The sequence below is a fragment of the Lagopus muta genome, chromosome Z (assembly GCF_023343835.1).
Source record: "Lagopus muta isolate bLagMut1 chromosome Z, bLagMut1 primary, whole genome shotgun sequence".
Lineage (NCBI taxonomy): Eukaryota > Metazoa > Chordata > Aves > Galliformes > Phasianidae > Lagopus > Lagopus muta.
This window is the reverse complement of record NC_064472.1, coordinates 2,835,415-2,848,948: the sequence shown is the minus strand read 5'-3', so window position 1 is coordinate 2,848,948 and position 13,534 is coordinate 2,835,415. Positions and strand designations below refer to the sequence as shown.

The window sequence follows — 13,534 nt, the reverse complement described above, 5'->3', positions numbered from 1 at the left end:
GGCAGTGGTCGATTTTCATTCACATCATCATTCAAAGAAACAACTTGATCAGTTTTCCAAATGGTCTGATAGTGAAATCCATCACTGCTGCACAACTGCTTCAAAATGTTGTCGTGAGAAACAGAGATTTATTAAAGGGGTGATTGAGAAGACACTTCTGAAATTAAAACAAAACAAAACCAAACCACACACGTTTGCAGTACAGATCACTTCATGAAACACCTGCCTGGGAACAAAAAAATTCAATCTAAATCCTTTAGAGCAAAAGAAATGCATGGTCCATATTTATCATCTCGTACCACTTGTCCACAGAAACATCCAAGCAGAAAAGCATCAGGGAGACAAATATTTCTGTTTTCTGAGCAATAAAGAATGCAAATTATTAGCAAAATGATCAGTTTTCCTCAATGACTCAATAATTCTCAGTGGAAATGATAAGCTCAGGAACATGGATATTCCCAAGATCAGCTTCCATGGCCCAAAAGGCAGGGATGTCTCTGCTGGATCCACAGTGCTGGAGCCAAAATATTTGCTGAATATTTTTTACATCAGGGAGTCAGTATGTCCCAAAAGAAATGATTAGTTCAGTAGCTATTAGGTGTGGAAAAACACCATCAGGGGCTGTTTCTTTGCCATGGAAGCTTTGACACTGACATCCTCATCAGCAGGGGACCTTCTGTACCTGAAATCACGTCCATTGCAGCAGTTACAGGATTTTGATTGCGTGATTCCAGAGCTCGGATATTAGGAATAATTTCTTCTCCCAAGAATGGTGCTGCACTGACATAAGTTGCCCAGGGGGTGCTGGAGTCCACATTCCCTGGAGGTGTTCAGGAGCCATGGAGATGTGGCACATGGGGACACAGTCAGTGTGCATGGTGGGGTTGGTTGAGGTTGGGCTTGGGGATCCTGGAGGTCTTATCCAACCTTTGTGATTGTGTGATTCCATGGTTTTCCCTCTCTGTGATGGACAATAGCTCCTTTGTGGATTTAAATGTTCTATTCCTCCGCCCAGCCCATGTGAATGACTTGGAGATGGCCAAAGTCTTAGGAAGGAGAACAAGTGAAATCCCAAGTGCCTTCACTTCACTACCCAAGAATAGATCGTCTGGAGCTGGTGGGCAAAACCAAACCAAAGCTTAATAAAGGCTCATGCAAAGGTGATATTTCAGGAGGCAATGCTGGCAGGAAAAGAAGGGAGATCAGGATCTAGCAAGTCCCACACCGTGGAGGCAAGCAGCAGTTCCCAAAGTCCAAAGGACTCATTCATCACCCGAGCACAGAGCTAAACTCTGACACTCAGTACCACGCAGTTATTAACAAGGCCAGAAATAAAAACTGGCGATTGCAGTTGGAGAGAATGCCAGCAGAAGGACCACTAACTACTTTTCCTTCTTTCTTCCTCTCTTTCCCCAAGAACCTGCTGCTGGGCACTGTCAGATGCAGGCCGTGGTGAAGTATCTCCCTAATTCTCTGTGTCCTTCTGCTTATCCCTTTTCAGAAGAAAGGCTGCAAATGCCACTAAGGAACATGACGGATGCTGTGATCTCAAGGAAATGAACCACTCCTTGATTGCTTGCTTAGCTGAGCAATTTGCAAAGTGATAGACAGCAATTACACCACACAGTGTCAATTTGTCTCTTCATTTTTCCCTCTCTACATTTCCTCTTCTTGATTGAATAATCACTGACAATAATCACAAGCAGCTGTGGGAAGGAAGTGCATCTATCAGCCATAATGTCAGCAGGAACAAGAGCAGATTCCTCTGCATTCACCACAACTCTGCGTCTTCTAGGTAATTCACATTTACCTTAGAAGAGTGCCAATATTCTATTTCCATTACCCACTCCTATCCCAGTGTATAATCTGAAACAACAGATTGTCAGAGGAGAACACACAACTACAAAAACAAAGGAGAAAAAAAAAAAAAAGTTGCTCCATCTACTGTTCTGTATGAATAATTGTGAAATTACGTTTTAATTCTCCTGATACTGTTTAAACTGAAAGAAGTTAAGGCTACAGAAAATCAGCACCAGGAAGAGGGTTTACTCATCATGTAAAGAGGACAGAGCTGTCAGGAAGGTGTGAAGCAGGCGAATCCTATGGATTGCAGAGGCTTTTCAATACATGTCTGTGTACGGCTTGTTACTTCTAGGTAATAACTTACCTGTGTCCATGTATATTGTTAAGATACCAAAATACTAAATTACACCTCTTCTAGCATCTATGTCATACGACCCTGCATATACTTTTGTGTGTCTGTATACACACATGATGCTAGGTCTGTATTCTGTAGTGCTAAGCTTTGTGAACTGATTTTGCCCAGCTGAGCTTCCATCCCACTCTGCTCAGAGACACAAAACAGAAAAGAGAACAGCAAAACACGAGTCTGAAGGCACAAAAAGTGGCTCAGACTTTCCCATAAAACTCTTAAAGTGGTTTATTCAATAGAATCAATCATCTTTCAAACACAGTGATACAGACAAAAGAAAGTACCCTGATTACTGCTTTAGTTATGGCTTACATCAATTGATAGGCTTCCTATTACAACCATATTACAGCTACAGAAAGAAGCAAGAATTACAGGGTGGCAGTCGGAAAAAAAAGAAAGGTGAGTCAATGGGCACAATGACATTAACATCAGCAAGAAATTGCCATGGCTCCACTGGGGTTTGTCCACCCCCGCTGTCACCACCGTACAGAAATGACAATTATGGAACAAGATTTATTTTTGCATCAGCCTGAGCTCCCTCAGCGTGAAGATGTCATTTTGATCCAGCATTTCTGGGCAATTTCTGAGCATCTCCATTAGCTGTAGGGAGCACAGAGTGCCCTGGTCCATCTTAACATGTACAGTTTCAGGTAGAACGCTTCGAGAACCAGCCAACACTTTGATTTTGTTGGCTTAGTTTGTTGCCATTTTACATGCTAACACATTGTACAGTGGTTGGTACAGTTACAAACACGCAGCAGCTCACCCCAAGGTCAAACACCGAGAACATTTATGGCTTCTAAAGGGAAAGTCATAGAATCACAGAATCTTCGTAATTCAGAAAGACCTCTAAGATCATCTAGTCCAACTGTAAGTCAGACATATAGGCAACATATTTACAGCTTTCAATCCTTGAAATGCTGAGGCATATTAATCTTTTTGTAGGCTTCCCACTATGGCCCAGACCCCATTGCTGATGTTTCTCATGCTCGGGCATTAGGGAACATGAGAGATGCTCAAGCCTGGGATTCAGGCTCCCTCACCCCAACACATACGTTTGGATTTTCCTTAAGATTCATTACAAAAGCACTTGAGTACAGTTGCCTACAATTTGGGATACCATGCAAACAACACAGCAGCCTCACCCACATTAGATGGGATGACACTAAGACATAAAGTTGTAACAGCGCGTGGGGGCAGGTTGGAGATGAGGGCTATGGGCTTGACTGACAAGCATTGGACCCGTTGTCTTCCTGCTGAAGCCAAATGCACACTTCGTACTGGCCTTACTGGGAATCCTGCCTCCAACATGTTTGTATTACTGTAGAATTACATGCTGGCATTTCAAAGAAAGCAGAACAACCCCCCCTTCTCTCACGGCACGTGATACACATACACACACACAGCAGGGTGCAGGGGCTCACTGTGGTTTGGTTCATTTACACAACCGTGATGAAATGTTTTGCATAGATGAATTGGAAAGGATGGAAAGTGCAGGAATCTGGAAGGGAGAGTGACATTCACGGCACTTCAGCTTCCAGATTAAGTTTGTTCTTTACACAAACCATTAAAAACACAGTGTTGCTACTGCACTGTATCTACAATATATTAAAAACGTATCAGAAACAAGTAAGAAACAAGGGCTGCTCCTTCTGCCCACAGCCTGCAGGCTGGCTCTGATGTCCTCCAAACTTCCCATAAATTTCACTGGATTTTGGAAAAGGCCCTCAACGTAAGTCCAGACTCCTTTATTCCTTGGCTCATTTCAGAAATTCCCAAAGAGAAATTTAGAGATTGCTGAATTTTGACAGCATTCCCTGTACGTGTGAAAGCTCCAAAGCTCACTGCATGCTTGGGTACAAACCAGACAGGAGGATCCCTTCCAAACTCTCTTCTCACTGTCCAACCTTCTGCTCTGTAAAATTACAGCTTTGCTGACCAACCACCAGGGCCCAAAAGATTCAAAAGGATGGATTCCCTCTCATTTCACATCTCTGTGCTTTATCACCAATCAGAGACTGCTCTCTCCTGCCACACCAAAATGCAAAGGCCACCTGCCCACAGAGCTCCATCACCACAAGAATTTCTGCATTCAGCAACATCTCCATTAATTCATCAAACCCCGCAGAAAATAATTCTATCCTTGGAAAAATATCTCTTTTCTTAAGAGTTATTTGCCTCCATCCAGCCACCTGGAGTTGTTGTTGCAGTCTCTCAGATTCCCTCTCTAAGGCTTTTCCTGGTGACAATGGACCTGCTGGAGCCAAAGAAGCCACCATGCCATGGCACCCCATTCACAGCACATGAGCTGGCTTTGAGCATTTTGTCTCTACCACAGGAGATACGCTAAAACATTATCATAAATCTATCACTCTTTAATCCATTCTGCCCATAGATCAAGAGCAAGCAGCTAAAGCATTTTGATTAAGTCTTCTTTTCCACTTGATGACGGCACTGGTGGCCCATAAGCTCCTCTGCTGACCTGTCGAAGAGGAGCAGGCCTAGCCACGTTTTTCTGACTGAATTTGCACTGCCAATGTATGAAGATCTTAGGAACTTCTGAAGAGATTCCCATAAATACTACTAGAAGCTGGTGATTAATCCCCAGTATTGTAATTTTCTCTCTCCCTGCCTCAGATTTCATATTCTCAGCAAGACAGCTGGGCTTACCACCTGAGCTCAGGATGAGAGCTGACGGCTTTTATTCATGGACCTCTGCATGGCTGAGACCTCCAGGCACCATCCCTATCCTCAGACCCCACTCCTGCAGGACAGCAGCAGGAATGTGGTTTTCCAGTGCCCAAGCAAAGAAGGCCAAGAACAACCTGAAAGCTTCCAAATTTCTAACAAAAATGCTGTCACTTTTCAATTATTTTTGAGCAACACCCAAAAAACAGATCAGAAAGCAAATGTTGCAGTATGCACTTACTCTCAAGGACTTTTATATATACGTTTCTTTAAGAACCTTTCTAGCTTGCAAATCACTCCCTAAATCTCATCTAATAAGGAATCATAGAATCATGAAGGTTGGAAAAGATCTTCAAGATTATCTAGTCCAACATCCACCTACTACCAACACCACCACTTCCCCACTAGATCATGTACTTCAGTACCACATATAAACAATTTTTTAACACCTTCAGGGACAGTGACTCCATCACGTCCCTGGGCAGCCCATTCCAGAACATGACAACTCTTAAGGAGAGGAAATTTTTGTTAATATCCAAACCTGAACATCCCTTAGCACAACTGGAGGCCATTCCCTTCAGACCTACCACTAAACATCGCCAGTATCTACCTATGTACACCTCCACACAGACCGCTGGGTTTGTTTCTGCAGTACCTGTACAAATAAAATACCTATCAGCTGGAATGGGAGTTCTTTCCAGATGAAAGTTGCAGGACTGGGCCTTTGGTGCATATGTGCAAGTACCCTGTACGTGCATTTTAAAATCATTAAAAAAATATAGTAGCTATAGATCTGTAATCCATCAAAATCTAAACACAGTAAAACTGCACTTATACAGTGTAGCCTCGGTGAATTTACATTGCTAATTTATACGAAGCAAACAAAGGGAAGAAAATGTCTGTGTTCCTGCAATTAGAGGTTACTGTAATTACAGCTTTACTTATCCTTTAGCCTGACCAAAAAGTCCAGAAGAAATTTTGTAGCCAAACAGCGGGATTTGCTCCATTTCTTTCCAAAACGCTGACGCTTCTCAAATGCCTTCCCATCATTCTGAAGTACCTCTTGCAATAGATCAGACTCCTTTTGTTCACTTCAATCAATACAGTGAATAAAAACTCTTACCAAAGAGCATATCCCCAGCAAAGCAGCAGCAGCAAAGCAAACCAAGTCACCACCAGACCCTCACTCAGGCAGAAATGAGGTCCATAGGTGATGGCTTCATTATGATAAAGCTCAACACACAGCAAGATGCCCAGCCCACGGGTCATGTTGCTCTCTACGTAGCACTTCTGTTACAGCATTTCATTATCAAAGCCCTTTGCACATCGATTTACAAAACACAGCCAGGACAAAAATCTCTTTTGCTTATTAAATCAAGGGAAGCACTTCACCTATAGGTTCATTCTGGGTGTACTGTGATACAGTTCACCAACACACAGCTCTAGGACCAAAAGCACAAGACAAACACACAAAGCTGAAGCACAGGTCCTTCGCCTACCCCTGGCTGGTATTTACCAAGCTCTGACAGTTAACAGAGTGCAAAAGAAATTCAGATTCCTGCACGCCATCCCATGTCACTGCTGTATGGTCAGCAGGGATTTCTGGAATGGCAACTGCTGTGCTTCACTTCCTTTACACCATTTCAAATGTAATGTGAGCAACTTTCAGAGCTGTCAGCACAGCAGGGAGGCTTTAAAATAGCTTTGAGTGCTCACGCATTACAAAATCAAAATCCAATTCTGATTTGAACACAACCCTCAGAGGGGACAAGCACTTCAAATTCCAAATCTCTACAACCTGAAAAAGGACAAGACAAAGCACTGCACAACAGAGCAAGTGCTTCACACTGATAACACACTTGAGGAAACTCTGTTCATCTTAACCATGCCGGCACAGTTGGACAGCAAACCTCACCCTCCTGTGCATGCAATCATACAGTATGAGAGGGCATACATCTGCACCATGGTTCAGCAGTCAAAATAAATTCTGGCAGCATGTGGCATCTGTCCTCCACCAGGATTTTGCCAAGGTAACTGCATCAGGTGGAAAACCAAGCTTGGCATGACTAAGTTACATTGGTAACATTTCAAAGAATAAATCAGCCCTTTCATTGTTCTAGTAACATTCTCAACACAAACAAATGCCACATTCAGACATTGTAATTCAAGCCATTCATATCTTCACTATCTTTTAACTTCATTTCCTGTAAGTATCTATCACAGACATCTGAAAATATTTAAATCAACCTGTACAATAGTGGATCAACACTCGAATACTCCTACAAAAGTCTTTATTAAACTGAGGAGAAATTCCTTTTCCATCTAATGCTGCAATAATTGAATCAAAAATCAACTCAGAAAATATAACTAGGGTAGCCTTCTCAATATTCAGTTCACGGAAAGCTTAAAGAAGAGGGAAGGTCTCCAATCTGAAGCTGAGATGGTCACTGTAGGAGAAAGCACAGACACTGCACATGTATTAGCAAAAAAGGAAAGACTGCAATGGGAAAGAATCTCTTATCAGCAGAGAAGACCAGGCATGATACGAAGGAAGAAGAAAGAAGCTCTAGAGCAACCATACGACATGGTTAGCACAGTGACCTGTATCTGCAAGTGGGAATTGAACATTCTCTTCTATCCCAGCTGAAAGGTTTCGTAAGATGACCTTGTTTATTCCTATCACACTTATCTGCTATTTTTCACCAATACTTTGTGACGTTACAGAACGATGACTTCAAGTTGTACAGTTACCCTTAAAACTACAAAGCAAAGAGTATTTTCAAAAACCCAAATGCCAAGAAGAGTGATTTCAGTAAAATTCGACAGTGCCCCACAGCACTCAACTCAGAAGCCTATGTAAAGTCGTGCAGTCTATGCTGAGACTCTCCATCCCCAATTCTCCTTAAAAGCTTGGTGATCTACTCCATGTTGAAATTACAGTTATCTTTATGTGCTCTGTATATCTCTAAATCTATTGGAGATGTGCTTCTCATCCAACCTGCTTCCCAGGGCAGTGCACATCCCAGGACAGAGGAGTTTTTCTTCACCCACACTGCTATGGACCCAACTCTGCTAGCAGGAAGGATGCTGGTCACATAGATCCTATGGGATGAATGCCTCAAGGAAATTTATATCAAACAACTATTGCATAATCTCAGGATGTACACAGGCATCGAGTTCCTGATGCACTTTTGCACCAGAGGAAGAAGTGCCCTTGTCAACAGCAGCCGCAGGTTCCCGTGTGAACCCGCAGGATCCCCTTGCTGTGCATGTGCAGAAAGTTGAAGATTTCCGAGGGCATGGCATGAAAACCAGGGCGAGGCTTCACGTTGTCATAGTAGTGGTGAGTTATAAAAATCCCTGAGGGGTTCATGGGGAAGGCCCAGAAGCCAAAGAGGTGGACCTCTTCGCAGAGCTCCAGGGCAGCAGTCACCAGGATGAGTCCTGTGCTGATCCGCTTGGCCCGCACCCCTTGGCCCAGCCAGTAGCGCGAGACGTTGATGAGATACTGGGGGTGAAAGTAGTACACAGCTTGCTGAGACTCAAAGTCATCCAGGACATACTTGACCCTGATGGAGACGTCCGTGTTGCGTGTGTTATAGAAGGCCGGCAGCAGCACGGAGGCATTCTCATAAACCTGGAGCACATTGTAGAAAGGCTTCCTCCACTTCTCCAGCTTATGAAACCTAAAGGGAAAAGGATGCAAGTGATATTCAGATCAGTACAGATCAGTTTGGACACATCAGGCTTTTATGAAGAAAATTCTGACGCAGAGGTAACTGAGATATGTTTGAATTAAGGAGGAGAATATATTTAGATCTGTAGCTGAATCATCAGTACGTAATGTAAGCCAAAGACATGGGGGATATTAAAAAAGCACATTCTCCCCTTCTTTTCACAATGCATTTTGACAATGCTGTCACTGAACAATGCATGGACTTTGTTAATGTCTCGCGTCTCCTTTTGTGAGTAATTTTTTCAGCTGTGTAACTCAATATGCAGAACAGGATATTACAGAAAAATGGCAAATACCAAAGCAGAGCAAAAATATTTCCAGAATGCCTAACTGCAACATTTAAAATAAAATCCCAAGGCAAGAACATGGTTTTATGTTTCTCAATAAGTGAAACACATCAGCAAGGAAGGACAATAGAAATCAGTCCCACGGTCCCAAACCTGTCAGCAAGGTGGCAATAAACTATTAACAAATTAAGAATTGAAATCACTTGGTCAAACCTCATATTTAATTTGTTTGTTTGTTTAATATGGTGATGTATATTACTTTACTTAAGCACTCAGGGTTGAATCCAGTTAATTCCAACCTAATGAGACCAAGACACCCACCTGGGCTTGCAGCACAATGTGGGATGGCTATACTGTTAGCCTTCAGCTTCCCACTCCCTACTATCGCTGTACAGGTTTAAATGTTCAACACATTTCTTTAAGTTATTACTGTTTCCATGTACTGGATCATTTAAACTCAGAATGAAACCGAGGCTTTCAAGAACTGTGGAGATGTATCACTGGGGGCACAATGAGGATGGGCTGATGGTTGGACTCAATGGTTTTAGTGGCCTTTTTGAAACTTAATGATTCTGTGATTCACTAAGTTTCATAGTCTCAGTTCCAAGTAATACAGGGACAAAAATTCCCTTTAATAGTTGGAATTTAGTGAAAGATAGATTTGAAAACCAATAGGAGATGGAAACACAAAGAGCAGAGATGACCTCTCAGTAATGATGCTAGGATTGACAGTCACGACGTCCGTCTTCACCCCAACATCCGTTAAGTACTTCTCAGATATGGGAGGCAAATTGCATCTGTAAGGGAAATAAATAAGTAAGAAATTTGAAAAATTCCTTGTACTTTTTCAGCACTAGAAAGCAGAATTTATTCAGGTTCTTCCTCTAGTCTTTTGCAGCTGTCTCCTTTTCACGAAGGCAGCCAATGTTCATCCATTTGCATCTCTAGCAGCAGTTTGGCTATTTACTTTGGTGATTAAGGAGCAGAACTGGGGCAAAGCCCCCAAGGCAATCACCCTCTAAAACCACAGATTTCCTCAGTAACAGCTCTGCTGTATTCCATAATTAATATACAAACTGTATCTTTAATGTTGTGATTTATTTTATACCCTAGAGAATTTAGGGGAAATGTTCCACAAGAAAGACATCAGGCCAATTTCTAACTAATCCCAAACAACCTGCTTCCCTCCCTTTTCCCCTTCAGGTAGCTCCCAGCACTCTGTAAGAGCAGCAATTCTGACTGTACAGATTTGACAAAGGACGTATTAGGAGCATACCTGGAGATGTGGCATATGGGGACATGGTTAGTAGGCATGGTGGGGATGGGCCACAATTGGACTCGGTGATCTTAGAGGTCTTTTCCAACCTTAATGATTCTGTGATTCTAAGATCTGAAGACTTTCACCTTGTCCAGCCTCCGCTGGCATTGACCCAGATTCATCATCTTGCAAAATTCAGAGCATCTCTCAAGAGATGCTGAAGTTACACAAGCACACTCATACAAGCTCCACTTCCATTGGAAACTCCACTTAAAAAATAAAACAAACAGCCTCATGCTTTATCAGAGACAACACAGTCATTCTTTCAGCTGTCTTACACTCAGCTACATTCAATACATTTGACAGCCAGGGCTGCGTAGAAGAAAATAATGAAAGAATTCAGCAGAAGCAATGTTAAGAATTTTCACAACATTACAGTGCAGTTGCCAGCTCTAAAAACGTATTTTCTTCTTCACTTGTGAGCGAAAAAATGGACAAAAATCCTTCAAAGTCCTTCTCAGATTTAGGAAACTCACATCTACCTCTTGGAGAGTCTTCCTTTATCAGATCAGGCAGCTTTTTACACCACCCTCTCATGGGAGATGTTATTTCCAGCAGTTTTCTCTATGAGGACATACAACATCCTTCTGGAGCCCTCTGCCATCCTCAACTCCAGCCAGTACTGTATTCATTAGATTATATTTGAAAAACATTTTAAATATTCAGCTCTAATATTTTTAAACAGTCAACGCAAAGCAGGATTAAGAAAGTTCAATTTTTTGACAGTGATAATTCCTTATAAGAGCTATACAGTGGGCTGTGGTTGGATTTGGGGATCTTGGAGGTCCTTTTCAAGCTTAATGATTCTCTGATACTATGTTTTGTAAAACTTCATCTCGCCCAACCCATCTTTTAAAATTCAGAGCATCCCTCAAGACATGCTGAAGTTATGAAACACACTCACACCAGATTCACTTCCACTGGAAACTCCACTTAAAAAATAAATTCTACAACTCCAAAAACTCACCCCTGCAAAGGGAACAGTAACATCCCAGCATGCACTCAGAATCACTCCACTTGTTATCAGAGATCTCTGCTCTTGCCAGTAGATGGAGACAGACCATAACAACTGGTGAATGCAACTGCTGTGTGTGCATTTTGTGCGTTCCACTGCACTGTAGCTCCCTGCTCTCAAAATCCGTTCTATAGAAAAATACTGGTTGCATCCCACTGACCACAAGGTCCTTGACAATACAATGACTTTCCCAGGTGTCCTGGAGGTTCTGTGAAATGCTAGCAGTGCTCCATAGGCAGTTTTTGACATTTTGTTACTGACAAAGATGGTGATTCCCAGCAGTCTTGTAAAGTGGTGCTAGACTGATCTGTTCACACTTCTCTATAAACATAATTGTATTTTAAAATCGATGTCAGCAGAGCGTAAGCTCCTTTAACATGGCTTTATGTGTAATTCTGGTCACAGATATTTTGAAGATGGTAAACCAGTGGGTTTTGTTGTTTTTTTTTTTGCATAAGTAGCAATATGCTTATTCATATTTCATTTCTACTCAAGTCTCTATTTAACAAATTACAAACAGCAAAAGCAATCCAGTTCCAACTCCTACGCTGTGCACTGCTCTGTTCTTTTTATGAGGGTGTGATCCAGGAAAGAGTCACAGTGGTAAGAAAAGACCTCCACTGAAAGTTCTTCTTCACAAGAGATGACATCTGCTGCCTGCATTTCTACTTCCATTCAATAGTTTGTTACCTTGAGGCATAACATCTGCCTTCAAATCAATCATACAGCGATACAACACAGAAGAAAAGAACCTGCTATACTTACATTGTATGCACTGTACAATAGCCCTTTAAACTGAAGGAAATGTGAAGCCTAGATTATTTCACAGATTAAAATTAGGACAACAGATTAATGTACAGTGGGCACAAGACATAAGGGTCTGAAAATAATGGATAGTGAATGTAGGACCTCTGCATCATCACTTTTCATTTGATGTCAAGTTTAGAATGACTTGAGTTTAGAATAGACTTGCATTTAAACTGATTTTTGATGGTATAAAACTGGAGAAATTCACTGACTTAAGAACACTTATTTTAAACTTAGGAAAATGTACCTGAAGTCAGAAAATGGGCCAAGAGAAGTCAACTGATATTCTTTTCTATAAAGCAGGTCATGGATCTGTGAACTAGCTGTCATGTGCCATGACCCAGACAGAGAGCTTAGCAGGATGCAGAGAGGGATTAGAAGTGCTTAAGAATAATAAAAGTAACCCTCCTTCATATTAAGGATGATGAAAATACACAAGACATTGTGCCTGGGCAAATGTCCGTGCAAGGATCTACTTGGGTAACGGGGCAAGAGGGACAAGGACATCAAATGCTGCCAGTAAGTCAGTTAGTGTCCACATGGAGTTAGAAATAACACCTCAAATCTTAAGTTTAAAACAAATATTATACAGGGAAGTTTTTCTTTAAAATATCACCATGTTGTGCAAGAAGCAGCCTTGACTTGGTCAGTTTGTAAACCCAGAGTTTCCACTTGAGAGGGAATAGCTCTGCAGTCCTTCATACGCTAGTAAAACAGAAAACAAATGAATAAAGACACAAAGTCTGTACCGAAACACAAAGTCTGCACTGTCGATCTCTCGGCCACATCTGCTGTTCTTCAGGATCCCCCCATTCCCAACCACTGCACACTTCTTGAACTGGGAGCGGTGGTATGGCATGTCCTGCAACATCAGAGAATGCAGGTTAGTCACCTCCTGAAGCACGGAGCAAGAAAACTTTTTCTATTATTCCTCTTTTTTTTTTTCTTTTTCTCTTTTGTTGCTCTTTTTTTTGGGGGGGGGGAGGTACAGCTGCATCTTGATGCAAATACACGCATTGTAGGAAGCTGACAACATTCCCACGGTGCACATAAACAGATGGAAACGTTATCTGTGCAATTAGAGGTGCTGTGAGAAACTAACTCAGAATGAAACACGCAGAGCTCTCTTTGCTCAGACTTAATAATGGAAGAAGTCATTTCAGTAACTCACTTTCCTTTCTGATTTGCACACAGGGGCATGAACCATAAACCTACGGCATGCAAGATGATGATGTCCTTTGGAGAAGTCTGCAGATCTCAGAGCAGATGGTGAAGCCCAGGAGGTCTCTCTAAACCAACACATTACAGCTATTTATCAAAACGGAGCCTAAATGTTAGTGCTTGCTACCACTAACTGTACCAATAGCATTAATTAATAATAATTAGCTTTTATAGCACTGCTGCTGTAGAAGTCAGAATGAGTGACAGTCCCATCTCAGAAAGCACAACAGGGCCATTAGGGTACGGTACC

At 42.0% G+C, this 13,534-nt stretch overlaps 1 protein-coding gene across 4 annotated transcripts in view; it reads right to left on the bottom strand.

Moving 5' to 3' along the window:
• Positions 1–2,421: 2,421 nt before the first annotated feature.
• Positions 2,422–13,534, bottom strand: part of ST8SIA5 (ST8 alpha-N-acetyl-neuraminide alpha-2,8-sialyltransferase 5) — a 60,381-nt gene continuing 49,268 nt past the window's right edge. For all 4 annotated transcript variants that reach the window (XM_048931622.1, XM_048931620.1, XM_048931623.1 and 1 more), the window contains 3 exons: positions 12,813–12,925; positions 9,628–9,720; positions 2,422–8,586 (listed from right to left, as the gene is read on the bottom strand). In XM_048931622.1, the coding sequence (XP_048787579.1) occupies positions 8,118–8,586; positions 9,628–9,720; positions 12,813–12,925 (675 nt within the window). In that variant the 3' untranslated portion in view covers positions 2,422–8,117. The remainder of the gene's footprint in view (positions 8,587–9,627; positions 9,721–12,812; positions 12,926–13,534) is intronic.